This window comes from Eptatretus burgeri, chromosome 2 (assembly GCF_056783735.1).
Source record: "Eptatretus burgeri isolate ZD-2024b chromosome 2, Ebu_testis_v1, whole genome shotgun sequence".
In the NCBI taxonomy this organism is placed as follows: Eukaryota; Metazoa; Chordata; class Myxini; order Myxiniformes; family Myxinidae; genus Eptatretus; species Eptatretus burgeri.
The window spans coordinates 39,992,100-40,015,382 of NC_140962.1; the positions used below are offsets into that span (position 1 = coordinate 39,992,100).

The 23,283-nt window shown below is 43.0% G+C and overlaps 1 protein-coding gene across 6 annotated transcripts in view; it reads left to right on the forward strand.

The window, feature by feature from the left end:
- The window catches only part of SLC35F5 (solute carrier family 35 member F5), a 97,794-nt gene that overhangs the window by 38,697 nt on the left and 35,814 nt on the right, over positions 1-23,283 (forward strand). For 5 of the 6 annotated variants that reach the window (XR_015054714.1, XM_085868347.1, XM_085868368.1 and 2 more), the window contains 5 exons: positions 2,873-2,954; positions 6,376-6,463; positions 6,657-6,721; positions 11,409-11,516; positions 12,075-12,234. Coding sequence is in view for 4 of the 6 variants with exons in the window: in XM_085868347.1 (XP_085724473.1) it covers positions 2,873-2,954; positions 6,376-6,463; positions 6,657-6,721; positions 11,409-11,516; positions 12,075-12,234 (503 nt within the window). In the remaining 2 variants the exon portion in view is untranslated. Of the gene's footprint in view, positions 1-2,872; positions 2,955-6,375; positions 6,464-6,656; positions 6,722-11,408; positions 11,517-12,074; positions 12,235-12,901; positions 13,262-23,283 lie in introns of all 6 variants that reach the window. The other variant, XR_015054718.1, reaches the window with a different exon arrangement.

Sequence of the window (23,283 nt, forward strand, 5' to 3'; positions counted from 1 at the left end):
AGAAGCCTTTATTTGCGAAGTTAAATCGATCATTAGGCTTAATTGGGTCACAGCCAAACATGAAGTGAATATTTTAAAAGAAATTTTCCACCGCACCCCAATATTGGTGGTTTGAACATTCGCAGGGTTTCCCCAGAACATATCCCCCATGAATGTCAGGGTCCTGGTGTACTTAATTTACATTATCACCTAACATTGTCTTGAATGTCAATTTGTAATTTTATTTTCAAAAATATTGACATCTGTGTCATTTATTTCTTTAATAAGTCATTTGCACTGCCGTCTACTGTCTCGCCATGGCTTACAAACATTCATTTGATCCATTTCCTCCATCCATCCATGACAAGGAATGGCAGGATTGACACCGCACGACCAGCAGGTGGTCAATTGATGGATTTCTGATTGTGTTTATCAGAGGGACAGTGCAGAGTGACAGTGTGGGTACTTTTTCCATGTATCGCCATGGTTTGCAAACGAACATCCAAGCCGCTTGTAGAGCACTCCAACGAAACGGTTGATTAGGAATGCAAGCAATTAGCGATCGCTGATCCGTCATATTAAACACCTCCCAGAGATGCCCAGAATGTCAAACGATGTCTGTCCGAATTGGAAAATTGAACTTTTTTTTTTTTAAGCAGTCGGAACTGCTGCTTCGGTCAATTCCACTGTTTATATTTTGAAATTTTCCTCAGGTTAAGAGATTGTCAAGGTTATGGCATGTGCGGCAATGAAATATAGCCACAAATACTGGCATCTCTTGGTGTTTATAAGCATTGCGATGTATTCAGTGATTCATAGATATGATGATCAGGCATTTGATGATATGAGTAAGGAAAGTGGAAAAAATTAAACTTTATCATTAGGAAACCATTCTGGCCTGTTCCAAGTTGAGGCATTGGTGAGCACGTCAAAAAAATGGCGAAGACCCCAGCAAGGGACAGCACGGTGACCCAAGGCTGACGCCTTGATGAAGGGTATAATTCAATAAGGCTGTAAATTATCTTCAAAAGGGGTGTTTTAATTAACCCAACCACCCAATTTTCATTCACGCACTCCCTTGGAGATCTCTTCGTATGCATGCAAAGTTTTAGGCCACTAGGTTTCATGGTTTTGGAGTTATAGAGGACACGTGCACACACACACTGACACACACACACGCACGCACTTCGTATTATAGATGCACCTGAGTATATGCTTGCAATGTGCAAACATTCCCCACTAGTATATGTATGTGTGTATATATATATATATATATATATATATATATATATATATATATATATATATATATATATATATATATATATATATATATATATATATATATTATGCAGTAGACGAGGCGTAAGTCGGCAGCGTGTAACTCGTCACTACGCTTAAGTCGGCAGTGTCAAAAAGTCCCGAATTCATCTCATGTTAAGTCCCGATGAATAAAGGGTCATCTCTCTAAGTCCTCACTTCGTCTAAGTCGTCAGATTTTGTCCGTTCCCACATAATGGAAACTCAAGTAAATTACCACTCCTAACTCGTCACACGGAACTGCTGCCTCGTGAGAAGCCCGATTTCATGGAATCGTGATGCTCGCTCATTGGTTTACACCGCCAGTGATAGGCTATTTGTAACTGCGTACACACGTTGATCGCACTGCAGGCAGGACAATGGCGACTAAGCGTAAGCTTACAACTAAAACCTACCAAGAAAAATACGACATTATCCAGTTTTGCGAGGCAAACCCATTGATGAAGAAAACAGCCATAGCTGAGAAGTTGGACATCAAACGACAGACATTGAACGATATCTTTAAGAATAAGGGCAAGATATTTGGACAAGTGGAGAAGATCACGAGGCCGGTGGTAAGTGTGAAACGCGTGAAATGTGTGTCCTTTGAAGATGTCGATGACGCGCTCATCATCTGGTTTCGGCAAATGTCGGCTCAGCCAAATATTCGGTTGGACGGTGAAATGTTGCTGCTGAAGGCACGTAAATTTGCTGAGGACCTCGGGCATGATGATGCCGAGACCTTGCCGATGCACTGGATAGACAGATTCAAAGTGAGGTGGGGAATCGGCAAGGTCAAGAGGTGCGGCGAATCAGGCAGCGTGGATTCGGCAGTGGTGCACAACTGGAAGGATGGCAAATTGAAAGACATCTTGGAAAGGTATCAGCCTCGGGATGTGTACAATTCCTATGAGACTGGGCTTTTCTGGCAGATGCTGCCAGAAAAGTCTCTGGGGTTCGTTGGTCAATCCCATCATGGTGATAAGCAGGTGAAGTTGTTGTCTTACAGTTGTTCATTATCTTTACTTTTGATAAACTGATTCATGAATTCCATCTTTGCTTGATCACTTTCCAACTCACCAATGAACCCCCACCTATGCCCCGAGGATTGTGTTATCCTTTTGGTACAATAGCCGGCTCTCACACGTACGTGTCCAGGCCACGCGCGACTTCATCCTTCACCCCACAGTCATCATGAATGTTCGTATACGCGTAAGTCGTCACTTTTTTCTCGGTCCCGATGGTGACGACTTACGCCTAGTCTACTGTATGTATGTATGTATGTATGTATATATGTATATATATATATATATATATATATGTATATATATATATATATATTTTAATTGAAAGCAAAAGTTCATGTTTTTTTTTTTTCTGCTGACTTTGGAATTAATCTCTTTATTGCTAATCTCAGTAAACATTCATCTGCAATGATGTTTTGTTTTTAAAATCAACAGTATTTCTAAACAACTGATTTTGGTTTTGTGTGAATCATGTGAATGTTTTTATAGAAATATTTTTTGTTTTACATATTAAACTTATCATTCTTTATCTACTCCTTGCTTTTTGTCATTTCCCACCCTCATTCCAGTGGTTCATTGCGAGCCTATCGTACCAGACAGCCTTGTTAAAAACGCATGTCACTCTTGCCAGCATCTTGATCTCCACCTCTGGTAAGTTCCTTGATGTAACCACAATTCATCATGGCAGACACCTGTGATCATTTCATGCCATATTCTTTGTTGTGGTTTTCACATTTTGTAATAAATGTCACTTATTTTGAATTGCATGATATATTGTACTTGGAATTTATAATTTAGTACCTTTGTTTGAAAGTTTTGTGCAAGAAATATTTGTATTTGAAAAGTGTTCACTATTTTATTTTCTTTACAAGAGGCTCGTTGAAAAGAAGCATCATTGAGGGTATGAAATGATAGTGGGGTAGCAGAGCAACAGTTAGCCACAACTTAGGGAATGAACGAATAGGAAAAGAGGAGTAACTTCCAAGTTTAAAAGGATAGAAAAAGATCACTGAAGTTGGGGGATGATATTAAGTGGCAATGAATCACATGCTTGAAGCCCTGCACGGAAAATTGTGATTGAACAGTCACCAGAAGGCAGTTCCACAGACGGGAGAAGCTCGGGATGAAAGAGTGAATGTGTGCAGTCAGCCTGTATTTTGGGAGCTAAACCAGGAGGTTAACTGAATAACTTGTATTTATATATTTTTCCTTCTTAGGAAATTATATTGGTTCGTTGGTACCGCTTTAAATTTAAAATTATTTTAGCTCTTGTAAACCAAATAGGTGTTGTAAAATATATTGGCTCCGAGAGACCATTTGGAATTTATATTTTATACTCGCATCAAATTTTATGAAAGCCTTAAAAAATGGGAAAATGCATAATTGAAAATGACAAAACATGTGATCGATTTATTTATTTATTTTAAATATATATATATGTGGGAACAAAAAAAACCAGCATATTCATTACCTTTTGTCATTATTGGGGCCTGTCACGAGAATTCTACAAATTTGGATCACCTTTATTTTAGAGGCTCATAAGTGTGTCCTGTATTGTCAACTTCTTGCTGCCGTGTTTATTGCAATTATTGTCAGATTTTGCTATGCTATGAAATGTTTTGCAGTTCCCTACAATTGTTAAAACCCATCACTAAGAGGCAATCATGTTTGAATTGCTTGCATTTCATGAAAGGTTAATTATGAAGGAATACCTTTTTTTTGAGATTGGGAGGGCAGGACAATGAAACCATACATAACGACAATGACACTTGGTAGAGCGCATACCTCCACTCGGCTGAACAGTTTATGTTTTTATCCCACTGATGAGCGATATCTGAATTTGGACACCTGAACCAAAATCTAATTGGCTTGTTCTTCTCACCTCACCAACTCATCCACCTAGTTTTGTCATAACTCGTCCACAACTTTTTAATCTATCGTGCTATACTGTTGAACCCCAACATATGCTGGGAATAGGTTCCTGAAAAATTCTGCGAATGTCAGGGCAATGTTTCATTTATTTTATTTATTTTTTACATCATCCAGGATTGTGGAAGAGCGATGACGCAGAACAAATCGCAGCATAACATAACAAAGGGGACAGCAGGTTTGAGGAAGAAAGTAGATGGAGACTGATAAACAAGGGATACAGGTAACGATGAAGAGTAAGGGAGAATGCAAAGCGTGGACAATATGGATACCTAAGCAAAATTGTTTTTGACGACTTTGTGATTTTCTGAAGGTCTGAGGAGAGGGAAGAGGCTGCTGCATGTCTTTCATGAAGGAGGAGAGATGTCATGGCAGAGAGTGGTCATCAGCAAAGAGACAGGATTTTCCAGGGAGTTAGTCAGATCATTGATGAAGATTAGGAATAATATGGGGCCTCGAACACTGCTTTTGGTACTTCAGCCTTGACAGGGAGAGGAGATGGAATGGTTCCATTGAGAGCCACACGTTTTCTACGAGAGTAAAGGAAGTCAGGAATCCAAGAGTGGAGTTAGCTTTGGATTTCAGAAGCAGACAGTCAGACAAGCAGACAGATTTCAGAATCAGATAGTTTGGAGAGCAAGGCAGCATGCCAGACTGTATCAAAAGCTCGACATACAATATGTCCGGAGAGACAGCCTGATCTCATCTGTGATATTGAGTGCCTCCACCATTTTTCGGAGAGTAAAAGCAGCATGTCCAAGGTAATGAGACCAGGTCTGAATCCGAATTGATGATCTGAGATGAGGCTGTTAGAGAAAAAGATGGATTTTATGTCAACTGTGATGATGGATTCCATGACCTTGCTGATGATTGGAAGTACAATAAGCTTATTGAGCTGTAGTTAAGGGGATCCATTTTTGCAACTTTTTTGTGCAATACTGTGATGTTGGCTGATTTCTAATTTCCCAGGTTGATATAGGAGACCAGTCCTGAAGTGTAAAAATAAAACGATGCGTGAAGTGCGAATGTAGAAGCAGGTCACACTTTATGACCTGCGAATACGTGGGGTCCGCAAATACCGAATCCGCGAATAAACGACCAACCTGTCCACCAAGTTTCATCAGAATCCGTCCATAACCTTTTGAGTTATCGTACTTTCTATCATTTTTGTCCCTTTCTCTCAATGGTGAAGAATTACTTTAAAAATTCTCGCATCCGGATCTTCACCAAAATCTAATCGATTTCGTCCTTGTCACACACCCAACCTCTCCACCAACTTTCATCAGAATCTGTCCATAACTTTGAGATATCCTGGTGACAGACAGACAGACAAACAGACAAAGGTGAAAACATCACCTCCGTCCACCTTAGGTGGCAGAGGTAAAGACACAATTTATAAAAGAGTGCATGCTGCTTGCATTTTGCTTATGATTAATGCTATCCTGATTTCAAAATTTCGAGCTGAGCCTTTTCCCAAAGGACACATCACTTTCTACACAGTTTTAACTTATCCAAACTTGCGAAATCAGCAATTGCAATATCGATTATTACCTCCACCACTAAAGGTAGATGGAAGTTATATTTTCACCACTGTCTGTTTTTCTGTTTGTCTGTCAGCAGCATATCTCAAAAAGTTAAAGACGAAACATGGTGGACAGGTTGGGTGTGTGCCAAGCACAAATTGATGAGATTTTGGTGAAGAGCTGGATCTGAATACGAGGATTTTTAAAGTGATTCTTCACCATTGAGAGATTGAGCCAAAAACGACACTGCATATATAGCACGATATTTCAAAAAGTTGTGGATGGGTTATGACAAAACTAGGTGGGCTAGTTGGTTACGTGACAAGAACAAGCTGATTAGATTTTTGTTCAGGTCTGGATACAGATCTAGCCTGTCGGTGGGATGCAAAACGTAAACTGTTCAGCCTGGTGGAGGTATGCGTCCTACTGACGGCGTTCTAGTTTTGATTGTGTTTCACACAATAATTTGCAAAATAATAATAAATTGCTGTTCATTTTTCCACCATGCTTTTGAAAAACACCCTGCATTGAAAAACTTTATGACATCTTTTTTGGAATGGTGCTTTTTTGTAATTATGATTTGACTATTGATGCCCTGAATGGTATTTCTTTCCTTCCAGGAGTGTTCACCCTTATCCTTTCTGGGGTTTTTCCCAGTAACAGTGCAGATCGCTTCACTCTGTCCAAGCTGCTGGCTGTCTGTCTTAGGTTAGTTTGGGCAGAGTCGAGGCATAAGGGCTTGTTGGCACGATTAGGGCATTACCTAGTTGGTATTTTGTCATCTAACACGAGTGCAGATTTGTGTGATTTATGTGGAAGTTGTTTTTTTTTTTTTGTTTTTTTTTGGAGGTTTGCCCCATGAACCTGATGTGTCAACTGGGCTTTGTTTGATGTGTGACAGCATTGGTGGTGAAGCGCTCGTGAGGGTCTCTCTTGGAAACCTTATTGATGAAAAGCATCATCTTGGTTTGTACCTTGTTACTCTTACTCAATGCTCAGTTTCTGTGCCAATTGTACTGTATTATCTTGTGGAGGACAGCAATACGAATTCTATTAATTTGCAATTGTTCACTGGCTTTGACACCAAGACAAATTTTTATTACGGAACCTAGGCATCAAAAAGCTACATATATTGAACAATCGGTTTCAAATGGAGCACCTCGCCATGATTAGAGCATTTATATTGCATCAGACGTGGTAGTAAATGTGAATTGTTGCTCCCAGCTTGTTGGCTCGATGACAGAAGACGACATTTGCATTTTTTTTCCCCTCCATCCCTCCCACGTTTAGAATTCTGTGCGGGCATGGGCAACTTGCTCGTGGAATATGTAATACTTAAACTGGCGATCGCATCCCATACTGTCATACCTAAAATAGGACTGGTTAATTTTTTTTAACGGGCCAACGCCGATCAGTTGCTGCAAGCCTATGAACCAGGAGGGCAAATCCCATTCAGATTTTGTTTCGCAAAAAAAAAAAAAGTGTATGCAGTCGAGGCTTGCAGAAGTGCTAGAACACTGCATGGATCAGGATGCTACATTAAAAAAAATGAACAGTAGCGATTGAGGAGGGGACATCAACAGTAGAGTTGAAGGACAACATAGAAGAAGTGTAGGACAAACAATGGGTGTTGGGAGGGTGGATGAGATGGGTATAGAAGCAAACTCAGGAAGTTGAAACTGGAAATTTGGAAGGAGGTGGGCTTGGGGGTGGGGAGTGGGTGTTAACAGGGGTGCAAAAGATCATGGTTTTGGATGGGGGATTATCTGAGATGGTGGTGAACATCTGAACAAGACCTGGAGGGAAGAATGATATTGAAGAGAATGTGGAAGTTGGTTCCACAGTTGGGGGGGGGGAGGGGAAAGAGGAACAAATGAGTGTAAGTGAGCAGTGATCCTAGATTTAGGTAGTTTCACCAGAAGGGAGTTGATGTGGACTGCGTGAGCCCTGCAGAAACCTGGGGTGGGGAGAGAGGGGGGAGACAAAGTGCGGAAAGACCAGAAAGGAGGCAGTATAAGACAGAGACCACCGACCTGTCTGCGATTGGAAAGTGATAGATTCATCGACTCAGCTTCATTGTGAGATATTCCAATAATCTTGAAGGCCTTGGTTTCCATGGTGTTGAGCTGCGCAAGGTTTGAGGCAACAGTCCAGAGAGGTGAACAGTACTCCAAGCTGTGGATGAAGGCCTTGTCGTGGATAGGAGTTCAGGTGTACTCATGAAGGAAATAAAGGAAGGACTTTGTATGACGCAAGATGCCCAATCGGCAACTGGCTTTGGAGGCCAACTTTGAAATGTGGTTTTCCCAAGAAAGAGCATGGCTGATGGTGAGACCCAGGAGTTGGAATGACTGAACTTCCTCAAGAGGATTTAAAAGAAATTAGAATGGGGGGGGGGAGGTGATTTGCCACACAGTCCTTTTGGAGAGAGAGTGAATGTGACATTTGTCAGGATTGAAAAACATATTTCAAGTGTTTGACCAGCTCGTGATTTTAGCAAGGTCTGAAGAGGGAAGAGGCTGCTGCCTGCCTATCTGAAAGTGATGCCACGGCATTGGGTGGAGTCGTTGGCCGATAGATGAAGAGGATTTTCTAGCGTCAGAGAGATCATTGATTAAGTTGAGGAATAGGATTGGGGGGGGCAGTGGCAGAACACTGTCTTGGGGCACTCCAGCCAAAGCAGGGAGGAGATGAACGGATTCCATTGAGAGCCACACTGCTGCGAGTGTACAGGAAGTCAGGAAGCAATGTGTGGAGTTGGCCTTGCATGCCACAGGCAGAGAGTTTGGAGAACAATGAGGAATGCGAGACTATCGAAAGCTCAAGATATTGTATGTCTAGTAAAACTACCCTGATATCATGTCTGACATTGAGGGCCTCCATCCATTTTTGAGAGTAGGAGCAGCATGTCCAAGGTGGAGTGATCTGGGTTGAATTTGAATGGCTCATCTGAGATGAGGCCATTGGAGAAAAGTATGGATTTCATATTAATTGTGATGGTGGATTCCATGACCTTGTTTATGATTGGAAGTAAGCTAATAGGATACCACCAATGCATTTTAGGTTCTTTAGTTAAGGGGATCGGTTTATGCACCTTGTCCATGTCATGCAATGATGTTGGCTGATTGCCAAGCAAATGGAAGATGACGTAGGACAATTGATGGGGTGAACAGAGCAGAAGGAGGATGTGCAAGAGCAGAAGGTTTTCAGAGTTGAGGTTTGACAGTTAGCTCTCCACCTTGTCAGGAGAAAAGGACACAGAATATCTTAAGTGCAAAAGATAGAGTGCAGGAGCAGTTTGGTGTGACTGGGTAGGGTGGGTACCTTGAGTGAGTGGTTGGGGACACAATATTTGGAAACAAACAGAACGAAGGCATTCAGCTTTCTCATGAATAGAGTCGGCTGCGGTGACATTTGAAGAGCGAAGGCAGGAAGGGGAAGCATACTCCGGAAACGGACTTGCAAGGCACCACCGAGTTTTAAAGGAGAGAGGCAAATTTGAAAGTTGAATCTCGAGGTTGGACAGATGTTGTTTTCTGGCTCTCCTGAGAGTGGACACACACTTGTTGCGGCCTTTGTGGAATGAGCTGACGTTGACTTTGATTGGGTTTGCTTTCCAGGAAGAGAAGACAAGTTGTTTTGGGGTAACAACCTCACCACAGGATTCAGTCTACCATGAGCGTGAAGAAGGGTTGGAGAGCTGAAGACCAGCTGGGATGGATCTGTGCATAAGAGAGAGCAGGTTTCCGTGGAAGAATTCCCAAGCTGAGTTCATATCAGGCTGAGTAGATATAGACGACCAGTCCTGAAGTGAGATGGCTGCTTGCAATCCCTGTCAATTTGCCTGAGTGAACCGCTAGACTCGCCAATGCTGAGGCAGCTCTGAATAGCCAGAGAAATATTGACTTATTGGTATAAGATCAAATTAATCAATTGCAGGAGACGTTTGTCATCACCAAGTCCAGAAGGGAGGATTTGCCATTGGGAGAAATCCAGGTCAGAAAGTTCACATATTGCGTCGGTCCTCTGGAGTCACAGAAGTCCTTTGCTTAAGTGCCATGGTTTGTGAGAGATATCATTACCCAGCCAACCTGCATGGTGACAATTTATATCACCACATATGAGGTAGAGAGGGTTGGGATGAGTGGTTTAAAGTTGGTCCATGTTGTCTGAGAGCTTGATGTAGATAGATCGCGTCGTCACTGTTTGGAGGACGGTACGACACGCAGACAAACAAAGTGGTGGCAGAGTGAAGTCGCAGCCTTAGGTACTCCTGGGGGTTAGGAGGTATATGATCAGGACAAAGGCAGTGAGAAATGGAGTTCTTGATGTGAAGTTCAACTCTGCGAACAACATGAAAACGTATACAGCACAAGGTACGATTTAATATGGAAAATTGTACGGAAACACAAACAGCAACACAGGGATGAAGGTATTACAGAAAAACACGACAAATCTGGTTCGGTAAACTTAGGTTTAATGAGGTGGAAGTGGCAGCTGCAGATTTGACCAATATGTTGAAAAATTGCCGAACTGGAAGTAGTAAGTTGCAAGAATTTGATCCCCCATGAACTCCAAATAAACCTGATTGATCATTGGACAAAATGGCAGCAGACATGAGGCTCATGCCATTCAGGAGAAAATAAATGATGATTTTATAACACAAAAGGACAGGAAAAACAAAACTATTTGTACTTCGTACTTTAACAAGAAATCAAAGCATCTCCCCTTAGGACATGAAATTTAAAACAATTTTGCACTTTTTTTCTTTTTCTTCGTTTTTATGCATGGTAGAGGCTCGAGGGAGAGCAAAAGCAGAATGGAATGGAACAAAATGGAAAGGGGGAACACCAACAGAGAGCAGAGTACAGGTGAGAGTGAGATCAAGGGTATGAGGAGGAGAGGACACGTGGGGTGAACAAGCTGAAATGCAGGAAGGGGAACTTCATATTATAACACGAGATACAATATTAATAAAGCAAACCTTCTAATCCGAGTAGGACGTGAAATTTATAATGATTTGCACTTCATACAATAACAGGAAATCAAACCATGCACCTTGAGGTGCCACACACTAACACACGAGCCCCGAAACACAGCTCAGATATTTCAAAGCATAAAGGTCTGGCCGACAATGAAACGACAGTTTGAAGAACCTGCAGCAGGTTGAATAAGGGCTTTGCAGCTGGAAACTCTCAATAGACCAGATTTACACGGGAGAAAAATGCACGGCTTCGTCTTCGTCTTCCTCTGGATAAAGACTTCAACCCCAGGCTGCCACTAATCTCTGCCTCAACCTTCCACCATCTCTGCCCCACATGAGATTACAGACAACTGCTGGGAGGAGACTTGGTTCCTTCTCTTTGTTGGTGGGGGATATGTGATGTCCCATCTCCCACACCGCCCAGGGTTCGCACAGAGAACAAAGAACGAGAACTTTATCCTAACTAATTTAAAAACCACAACCTTCCATCCTACTTAGCAGACATCTTTAAGGCCGCACTTAACTTTACCCCCCCTCACCCCCGCCTCAGAAATGTAACAATATCAAGGCCCTGCTCAGATAAAGTTCATTTTGGGGACTTTTGAAAATGTTTATTTTTAAAATAACTGGAGACTTTTTCATTTTTTTCCCAAACACATGACTGAGCAGCAGGTCTGCTGTGGTCATTGGCTGGCGCTGCACTTTACTCCATATACATTGTGGCTCTTAAGAGGCGGGTGGACCGCGAAGACCACATTGACTTACCGATGTTTTTTGGTGAGGCTTTCCCGTGAAGCAATGACTGATGTGGAAATTTCACATGTTGTTTTATTTGAAAACATGATTTATCATTATTCATTAGGCTCTGATCTTAATTATTCTTGCTGTTGTCTTTTATTTATTTTTTGGGGGAAAGGTAGGGGCCTAGTTTATTCCCTGGGCAATGCTAATCATCCACCTTGCATAAATCCCGAGTGTTGTTTCATCATAGTTATTGACGACTTTCTTCCATTTATCGCAATAAATGTGGCACCTTTTAATTTTATTAATCCAGGCTTGTGACCTTGTGTGTATATTTAGATGGTAGTTTCAGGTTATAATGGGTTTATTAATTTAACGCATTTTATAAGGGTGCTACTGGCTGGAGAAAAGCTGTATTTATAACTAGATATGAGCACAGCCCTTAAATTTAGCTGGCATTGACTTGGTGTTATTTGTAGGATCGTTTATCCGGAGGTGATTATGATGTTGGTGATTACACTTGATTTGCTGTTTACTTGTTTTCAATTTTAGAGTCTAAATTTTCATTATGACCTCGGTCCACTGTGAACTCAGGTTTCATTGGCCTACTTTGTCTCGTGCTCCTGTGGCCACTGTTCTTCCTCCTGCATTACACTGGTTTGGAGACCTTTGAATTGCCGAGCCGTTTTGTGTGGCTCTGCCTTCTTGTCAACGGTCTTTTGGGAACTGCTGTCACAGAGTGCCTGTGGCTTTGGTAGGAAATGCAAACAAGTTTTACTGAATATGTTTGCTTATTTGCATTTTTTTTTAAAGTTGTATTGATGAGAAAGAAACTCCTCCTGCTTTTCAATTTAATTTTGGCTGAAAGCATAAAAGGTATTGTGTTTTTGTTTTTTGTTTTTTTGTTTTGCCTCATTGCCAAGTTCCTAATTCAGGACATTTGAAACATATTTTCTATTTATGTTCTTGCAGTGTAGGATTTTTGTTAGGCATGGCACATTGCATATAGGTGAGAAAATGTGTGGGTGGGTCAAAGAAAGGGCATTATAGAATCTGAAGGATCTATCGGTTTGACTTTTCAACAAAATATGCACTACAGCAGGGGTTGGCAACCTTTCAGAAGTGGCGTGCCAAGAGTTAACTTATTCACTCTTATTTACCCATCTGTGTGCTATTGATACCATTACGATTATGGGGGATAGATGTAAGGATTTAATAGGGAAGTTTAGCATTGTATAGTGTAGCATGGTCTGTGGATGAGTAGAAGCATCTCAATGGAATTAAGTTCGGAAATCTGTGAGCTTAAGTGTTACGCATCACCACATGAGGGGTGGTGCGGTGTTAATTAGCTTAGGGAGCAAAAATAACTCCCCCAGTACGTGATTGCCTTCTGTGATTTTCCCTGTTTTTTATATTTCAAGCCAGGCTGTAAAGATGGGGGACGAGTCCCTGAAACGACAACAAACAGAAGCCCCACCTTCCTGGGTTTGGCGGCGAGCAGGCCATGCCCCGGGGGTGGAGGACAGAGAGGGTGATAAAAAAGGAAGGTTGGCTGGTGCAGAGCGAGGGGGTTCCTACCTCCGACCAAGGGGATAAACCTACCTCCCAAGGGGATAAACCCCCTTGAGCTGTTCTGGTGCAGCACCCTATGCTGTGTTCCTCCCCGTGCTCCTCCCGGTACTCCTCCTGGGTGGATCGCCTCTCCGCCATTGCGCCCGTTAACGCGCGTACATTACTCCTCGGTTATAGCCTTCAAGGGCGAAGCTTTGCCATCCATTCAGGTAGGGTTTTAACTAACAACCTGGACGCGACAATACATTTTTAACATCAATAATAGTCCTACTTACATTTTAGTAGCTTCATTAACAAATAAATTAAAAGGTAGAACTTACCATTTAGTGTGATCCTGGTCCTTGCTTTCCATTGCTGAGTTCTCCAATCTCAGCCTCTTGTTTTGATATTTTAAGCAGCACACAAGCTTCTGAGTGTTCAGTTATTAACTGGCTCTAGGAGAGACAGAACTAACTTCATGTGTGAAAATATCTGTTCACAGAGGTAGGTAGATCCAAATGCTGAGAGCAGTGAAAATGCCACTTTCTTCAAACGGTCAAATTTCACAGGCAGGTGCTTCCAACAGATCAGGATAGAGACCCCGTGATCTCTCTCGGTAGCCTTAAGTGTGTGCCGCAAATCCCAAAACTTCGAGGCCCATAATCCTGAGCTGCATTTCAAAATCTCACAATAGACCATTTTCAAAATGTCGGTGAGCTGCATTTCAAAATCCTCAACACACATCCACTGACAAATCCATGCCACCAGTATCAGAGTTGTCTGGTTTAATCGGAAAGGAAAACATTGGGCAAAAACTTTGGAAATATTGAAATCTGACAAATTCTGATGCGAGTTCTTTAACTTGGAAGAAATGGTGGCAAGTCGAGGTTGTCAATGTCCTAAGAAAAAGAATTTTAAAAACCTGGCAAGTTTCGCAAGAAATACCTTCCATGTTTCAAAAAGACCCACAACAGTTTGGCCTGCACCCTGCCCTGCAGACGGAGGTTGAGTTTGTTTAGATGCACTGTGATGTCAGTTAGAAACATTAGTTGCACAACGCATTTGTCATCGACAAGTTCTGGGTAGTTTTGACCTTTTTCTGACGAAAATATCTTGATTGCATTAAGAAAGTCCACAAAGCGTGCCAAAACCTTCCCACGACTCAGCCAAAAAACATTGTTGTGAAGCGGAATGTCCTTGTATGCACTGTACATCTCATCAAGCAGAGCTTGAAATTGCCTATCCATCAAGGCAGATTAAGCAACAAGAAAATCCACTATCTTCACCACTGTTGGCATCACATTATAAAGCTCAGAATTGGACATCTTGGAAAAAAAAAAAATAATTGATGAATAATACAATGAAAATTTACCGTCTGGTGGCCAATTTTTTATGTCAGGTCAGGTTCGATCCGTGACCTGCTACAGGTACCATGTAAACCTGTACTAACCTGTTCCATGGTCGGGTTGTCGGCGACTAAACCGTCTCCCCCACCAGGTTTTCTGGTGAGGAGGGTGTTTGGATATGGACACCCAGCAGGATTAAAAAAAACAAAACCTGTCAAAGGGCGGGGGAGCTCCTTGTGAGCCAACGGCCATCCATAATCTAGTGCCCAACTGTGTCTGCGGACGTCCTCCTGCAGTTGGGTTGCTTTTTATGAGGAGGTTGGTGGCAGGATTTGCACTCCGGCCACCGCAAAACGCAAAAACGCAAAAAAAATCTGATAACCCACTCCGTGGGAGTACCTCCTGTGCAGCTTCCCTTCGCAGGGCAACTCACCGGATGACGGGATTGGGGCAAAGCCTTCGGGACCCCCAATCTTTGATGACAGGAGGTAAACCACAGGGTAACATCCCTGGGTCAGATTGCGGGAGAGTGTGTCGGAGTGGTGCTGAGGTGTCATCCACCAGACGGCGGTCTCCTTGGGTTAACCTGAGGCGGTCCCTTCGGGTGGGTGCCTGGAATGTCCTATCCCTAAGAGAGGATGATCACCTGTCTCTGTTATCATCTGAGCTCAAGCGTTTGGACATCGGGATTGCAGCTCTCTCTGAGGTTCGGAGACCGGATTGCGGCGAGATAATGGTGGGTGGTTACACCTACTATTGGTCTGGTCGCTCTGATGGTTACCATACCCAAGGAGTTGCTGAAGCTGTGTCCAATAAGCTGACCCCAATGATAATTGAGGTAACACCGGTCAGCGAGCGTATTATGAGATTAAGGATTCGTCACTCCTTAGGTGTCATTTCCCTGGTCTCTGTTTATGCTCCGACTGAGGCGAGTGATCTCACCGTGAAGGATGCATTCTACGCCACGCTCGAGTCTGTGGTTGATCAGTGCCCCAGACGAGATACACTTCTAGTCTTGGGAGATTTCAATGCATCGAGTGGAACTGATAGGGATGGTTATGAGGTGTGTGTTGGTCCCCATGGGTCAGGAACTATGAACCAGAATAGCACTAAGTTCCTTGACTTTGCAAGAAGTCATGGACTTAGGGTGGCTGGTTCATGGTTTCAGCGCCCACAAGCTCATCGCTGGACTTGGTATTCCAACGCTAGCGGTGTGGCAAAGGAGATTGACCATGTCCTCATTGACGGTCGTTGGAGGATGATCCAGAACTGCAGGGTCTACCGGAGTGCTCAGTTCCTCAATACTGACCACAGGCTTGTTGTAGCAACTCTAAAGCTGCACCTTAAATCCTGGAGAATGGTACCATCCCAGTCTAGGCTGGATGTTGGCAAGCTCAGGGATGAGAGAGTAGCTGAGGAGTTTGTGAACAGGCTGAGTGGACACTTGGGGGGTCTGGGTGCTTTGGGGGGTCCTGAAGAGTTGTGGAGTGCCTTCAAGACCACCATCCTTGATGTTGCCGGTGGATGTCTTGGAGCTCACCGCAGGGCAAAGAAGAATTTTGTCTCTCAAGGGACACTGGATACCATTGACCAGAGTTGCAGGGCCAGGCTGAATGGCAGAGCTGAGCTGTTCAGGGAGCTGAGGCGTAAAACTATACGTGCACGGAGGGTGGACAAGGAGGCCTATGTGTGAGGAATCTGTGAGGGGGTAGAGCGTCACCTGTGGACACGTGATTCTTGTCCCGTTTACAGGGGAATTCGCGCATTGCGTTCATCCAAGCCCATCCCTCGGAGCACTGCAGTTCGAGCAGAGAGTGGTAGGCTCTTGACAGAGGAGTCTGAAGTGAAGGCCCGCTGGGCCAGTTACTATGAGCGGTTGTACCAGGCTGATCCCCCAGCTGTCGAGTTGGACGTCAAGGGTGTTACAATACCTGTTGCTGACCCTCAAATCAACTGTGGTCCACCTTCGCTTGTGGAAACACGGGCTGCGATGAACCAGTTGAAAAGGGGCAAAGCTCCAGGGATCTGTGGCATCCATGCTGAACTTCTCAAGGCTGTTGGAAATGCTGCACTCGTGTCGTTGCATGCAGTTTTGTGCTCTGCCTGGAACACAGGCATCATCCCAACTGACTGGAAGAGGGGCCTTGTTGTCCCTCTCTGGAAAGGGAAGGGTGATCGCCAAGACTGCAACAACTACCGAGGGGTGACGCTGCTCTCAGTGCCGGGCAAGGTCTTTGCTCGGATAATTCTTGATAGGGTTCGCCACCATCTGCTTGAGCACCAGCGTCCAGAGCAGTCAGTCTTTACACCAAAGAGGTCAATGATGACCGTATCCTTGCCCTTCTTGTCCTCACCGAACGCAGACGAGAGTTTCGGCAGGGGCTGCTTGCAGCCTATGTTGATCTCTGTAAAGCGTTCGATTCAGTGAATCGGGATGTCCTCTGGAGGATTCTTGGTCTTCGTGGGGTGCCACCAAAACTGATCGATCTGATGTCTGAACTCTACTCTGGTACTGAGAGTGCTGTGAAGTGTGGTGGTACCATCTCTGACTTATTTCCAGTTGTTACTGGAGTTCGTCAGGGGTGTGTGCTGGCCCCCACACTTTTCAGCACTTGTATGGACTGGAATTTAGGGAGGATGTCGGAGAGATCAAGCTGCGGTGCATCGTTTGGGAATGTCAAGATCTCGGACCTTGATTTTGCAGATGATGCAGTCATCTTTGCGGAGACTTTAGATATCCTTTTGGGGGCCCTCGAGGTGCTGAATGAGGAGTCGGAGCGGCTGGGATTACGGGTTTCTTGGGTCAAAACTAAGATCCAGGCTTTCGGTGACATCTTGGATGCTGCTGTCCTGTCTGTGACTGTTTGTGGTGAGGATGTTGAGGTCGTGGAGATATTCACTTACCTTGGCAGTGATATTCATGTCTCTGCTGGCTGCGAGTCAGAGGTCAATAGACGTCTGGGTCGGGCCTGGGGAGTCATGGATTCACTGGATCATGAGGTGTGGCGCTGCCGGTACCTGTGCGCGAGGACGAAAGTCAGAGTCTTCAGGTCCTTGGTACTTCCAGTCTTGCTCTATGGATGCGAGACTTGGACTCTGACCAAGGATCTGAGACGGAGACTTAATTCCTTTGGTACCAGGTCTCTTCGGAGAATCCTTGGCTATCGCTGGTCGGATTTTGTGTCCAACGAGCGGTTGCTGAGAGAGACTCGGATGAGATTTGTTACCTGCATAGTCCGTGAGCGTCAGTTGCGGCTGTATGGACATGTGGCTCGTTTTCCTGACGCTGATCCTGCTCACCAGATTCTCTCAGCGAGGGAGTCTCATGAGTGGAGGAGGCCAGTGGGCCGACCACATTCCTCGTGGTTGCAGCAGGTTGACCATCATCTCAAGGAGATGGGGATGGGCCTGGCATCTGCCTGGGGGATGGCCAGATGGAGACCCCTGGAGTACCGGCGGAAAGTGGACGCAGCGACACGCTGTTCTGGCACATGCTCCCATACCTGACTTGACCTGTCGCCAATTTGATCCTCGATGATCTTTACAAATCCCTCCTTTTTTCCGACCATAGCAGGGGCATCACCTGTTGTCACAGAAAATATTTTTCTTATGTCAATTCCTCTTTCCTCAAAATGATTAACAAACGTCTTCACTATATCTTCCCCTGTTATTGTGCCATTGTGCCATGCATCATGTTCTTCTGACACGTACCTTTATTTGGGCCGTGTGTCGGTAACTGACAGCTCTTTGTAGGCAAAAAACCCCAGGTTATGTGAATGAAGCAAAAACATACTGACTGCTTCTAATTCAAGACACCTCACCACACTGGAAAATGTGGTGGCAGGAATACTGCACTGTAAATGGGGGAGACTTGTAATACCTTCCCCTACCTTGAGGTGGTGCGAGATGACACATTTACATTGAGAATTTGCATCACCCCACCCCCTCGTCCCCCATGACCACTGGCAGAGATAAAAAGCACTCCTATACATTAATTGGGGTCATGCTGATCATATGTAGCAAGTCTGGATGTAATTGGACCAGAACTGTAAGAGGAGTAGTGCGACAAACAAGCAAACAAGAAAAAGACATCGTGCAAAGTGCGATATTTGCAAAATCCAACCCCCTCTACAAAGATTGCCATGGATACATGAAATTGTCCATTTCATTAAGATTAATATTCACAATCTTAATCAAAGTTCAGGTCAATCGGATGAAAATTGATTATTTTTCAGATTGAAATTGATGATCTGGGAAGTTTGGCCTTGGGTTGACTTTTGACCTTTTGACCTCAAAAATAGTTGGTTTCCAAATTCAGCGATGTACTACGCAATTGCTGCTTAATTTGCAGGTTAATCCGATGTAAATTGATGATTTTGCAGATGAAATTTGATGATTTTAGAAGTTTGACCTTGAGTTGACCTTTGACTTTAAAAATAGTAGCTTTCCCAATTCAGTGATGGACTATGTAAATCGTGTTCAACTTTCAAGTTAATAGGATGTAAATTGATTTTTCGATTGAAAATTGATGATTTTAGAAGTTTGACCTTGAGTTGACCTTTGACCTTTTGACCTCAAAATAGTTTGCTTCCTAATTCAGTGATGTGATTTGCAAATCCTGTTCAAATTTCAAGTCAATCGGATGAAAAATGATGATTTCAGAAATTTGACCTCACGCTGACCTTTGACCTCAAAATCAATAGGTTTCTCAGTTGAGACTACCTCTACAACTTGGTAAAGTTTCATGATGATCGGTTTAGAATTGTGACCCTGGAGGCAATAAACAGACAGACAGAGAGATACACTGTACTTCAAAAATCTTCAATATTGCAAGTAACAAACATCAGTCCGTGAATTATAGTGAAGATTCATATTTGTTTCTCCAAGAGGGCTGAAATGAGCGGACATCTAACTTTCCTTTCTTGGGAACCACCATTTATTTTTTTCCAAAAAAACGTGATCAATGGCACTTACCATGAGATTTCCTGCGAATGAAGATTGGTTGGCCCCGCTAAACGTAATGTAGTAAATAAACCAATGAATCGTTTTTCTTCCGATGTCAGAGCTTTCATGGGGAAGCATAATTTAGACTCTAAATTATGCTCCCCAATGAAAGCTGTTGTTTTAAAAAAATATATTATTTGGAGGTTGACGGAGCAGTCAAGCATAATTTTATGGGGTTTTTTTTTTTTTCAACTTAGTTTGTTCGCACTCAATTAGAATTTTATTGCACATCACTCAAAATCATCTTGCTCATGGCACGTGTGCCAACCGTTGCACTGTAGGAACAGCTGGTTTGTATGCTTTAAAATAGACCAATCAAACATATATATATATATATATATATATATATATATATATATATATATAAAATTATATATATATATATATATATATATATATATATATATATAATTATACAGGAAATAGGGATGAAGTAGGATGAGATGGGCATGAGGGATACCGTAGAAAGGAGGGAAAGACGAATGACAAGGTTGAGGGACACCCAGAAAAACAAGTTCGACTTGCAAACATACCCTGTGGGAGTTCATTAGTACAACTCTCAGGTGAGTGATTGCATGGACGACAGATAGTTTTGAAATTTGGTAAGATTTTCATCGCATCAGAAAAAGAAACCAGAACACCTCGCAATAGTGAGGCCAGTTTCAGATTATCATTTGCGACTTAATTTTGCCCAGCGCATTTAATTTTTCTTTTTACAGTAATTTTAAGAAAATGGGCCGAAAGGGCCGTTTCTCGGCCCAAAAGGGCCGGAATCGCACTTTAGGTCAGGTCAGGTATGGGAGCATGTGCCAGAACAGTGCGTCGCTGCGTCCACTTTCCGCCGGTACTCCAGGGCCTCCGTCTGGCCGTCCCCCAGGCAGATGCCAGGCCCATCCCCATCTCCTTGAGATGATGGTCAACCTGTTGCAACCATGAGGCACGTGGTCGGCCCGCTGGCCTCCTCCACTCATGAGACTCCCTCGCTGAGAGAATCTGGTGAGCAGGATCAGCATCAGGAATCTGGTGAGAATCTGGTGAGCAGGATCGCACTTTGGGCAAACTTAATTTGGGCTCTAGAATATTGGTTCACGAAAAATATTTTCACGGAAAAAAAATAAGTGACCACTATATTAGTTATTGTTGTGTGTCTGTCTGTCTGTCTGTCTGTCCCGAGCATAGCTCCGTGGGTTTTGATCCGATCCTGATAAAATTTTGGTGGAAGGTTTATATCATGATCTCGTTGTGTTTTCCTGAAAATGGGCGTGGTGCGCCCATTATGGGCGGAGCCACGCCCAAAAAACATGTGTTTTTAGGGGGTAGCCGATTTCAATTTGCATCTTCTCCGAGGGCGTTTGTCGAATCTGACAGGGGTTTTGGTATTTGGTTAGCCCAATGGCACCTGCATAGCCCCACAGAGCTCGATTTTTTTTATTTCATTTTCGTGTCAAGGTCACAAGGTCACGAACTTAGAAAATTGCGAATTTTGACATAAAAATTTTTCTTCTCTGAGGGGTTTGCCGAATCTGGCAGGGGTTTCAGTATTTGGTTAGCCCAATGGCACCTGCATAACCCCACAGAGCTCGATTTTTCATTTTTGTCCCAAGGTCAAGGCCACAAGGTCACGAACTTAGAAAATTGCGATTTTGACATAAAAATCCATCTTCTCCGAAGGGTTTTTTGAATCTGGCAGGGGATTTGGTATTTGGTTAGCCCAATGGCACCTGCATAGCCCCACGGAGCTCGATTTTTCATTTTCATCCCAAGGTCAAGGTTACAAGGTCAAGGTCACAAGGTCACGAACTTAGAAAATTTTGAATTTTGACATAAAAATCATACGACCGCCCAAACTTTGAGAGCTAGGACGACAATATATTTTTTATGCATAATCTTGGTCATTCCCCACCTCACGTCTTGAAACCATTTTGATCTATCTCGAATACCTTGACCGTGGCGCCCCCTTCAAGTTTGTTTTTACGCTGATTTCATCAAAGTATGGATAATCCGAGGAGTGCGAAATGCCATATAACCTATATGATGTTATATTGCTCCTGGAATGTTCCAGAGGAGGTTTTGCACCAAAGGTCATAATCCTTGACCTTTGACTTTTAAAGTTCACAAAGGTCAAATTTTCAAAGTTGTGGGAATCAAACCGGGTTTTCGACCTTCTTCGACGAACTAATTCCATTAGGTTATAGCACGTATCCTGTTTCCTTATTTTAATGTCCACAACATTGTTTTGTGACCTTTAAAGGTGATGCAAGGTCAAATTTTTCAAGTTGTTGAATGAAACCGGGTTTTCGATATTTTGCAGCTAATAACCTGTCACTCGTACCACATCATGTTGATCATTTTTATAACTTGGGTCAAACATTATCACATTGTCTCATCCTTGACTTCTGAAACAATCTACATCATCAAATACCGCTCCTGAACCATCGTCGTCTTCAGACTTGTACCTGTCAAGTTTGGTTCGGTTCCGTCCACTAATAACCGAGAAATAGCGATTTTTTTTTTTTTTTTAATGTCCTGAGAGGGCCGTTTGTCGGCCCAAAGGGCCATAATCTCACTTTGGGCTCAGTTAATGCCTGCAGAGTGACCTCAATAACATGCCTGTCAAATTTGGTCCGGTTTCTTTCACAAATAACCGAGAAATAACAATTTTAAGAAAATGGGCCGAAAGGGCCATTTCTCGGTCCAAAGTGCCGGAATCGCACTTTGGGTTCAGTTCTTGCCTGGGGAATGGTCTCTAGAATATACATGTCAAGTTTGGTTTGGTTCCGTTCACTAATAACCGAGAAATAATTTTAAAGGAAATGGGCCGCTCCTTGGCCTGAAGGGCAGGAATCGCACTTTGGGCTCAGTTAATGCCTGTGTATATGTGTCTAGTATATGCCTGTCAGTTTTCATAGAATTCTGTTCACGAATAATGGAGAAATAGACGTTCAAATGAGCTGTACACAAGAAAAGAGAGAACGTGAGCGGCGATTAGACCCAGTGGGGTGGAAGACCCCACAGGGTAAAAAATCTTTTACACCTGTAGAAAAAAAATGAACTCTGAAGTGCAGCATGCAATGATGGGTCAGATGGCCTCTTCATTTCCTTGTTTAAGGTTGTACAGGATTGTGCGATGACTTGTTAGACTCCAAAGTATGCTTCATGGTTTTGCTACTCAAAAAAAAAATGTTTGCTAAACTGGATGCGACACAGTCTTTTCATTTCTTTAAAACCTTTCCTTTGCTCTGGCTCTGTCCCCAGGGAAATTGTGACACCAATTCCCTCCAAAACCCCTTGGTAAATTTTGTTGAGATTGGTCAAAATGGAGATTGGAGGATTAGCGAACGAACACACAGACCATTCATACTTTATAGTGCAGATGTTCTTGACCTATTCCAATTAACAGGTTTTCATTGCATTTTTTTATTGAGATTAATGCAATGAAAAAGAAAGGGGGTCGGAAGTATTAACCATTCTCAAGTGACATCGCATTCTGCCTGCTTCTATTGTTGTGGTTAAGAGCAAGTTGTGTCACAATTTTGCCATTTTCCTGCTTTAAAAATTGATAATAGAAGAAATTGATCATGCAATTGCAATCCAAGTTTGTTCCAAAAGGCACAACTCTTCCCCCTACCCCCATTCTATTATGGATGTGTGTAAGACTATTGCAATGACTTTGCGCAATAAAAGGGTTATGGGCATGTATTTTCTATGTCTTAAAAAAAAAATTAAGCAAGTGCTTGTGTATTACATCACATATACAGTATTGGGAATGAATGGAAAACGAACTTCATTAATGTTGTTAGAAGCAAAATTTAATATCGCTATATTCCTTGGTAGAAAAGGACGAATACAAATTGGTGAAAACATGGAACATTGTTGATCTCATTTGTAGCTGATTACATAAA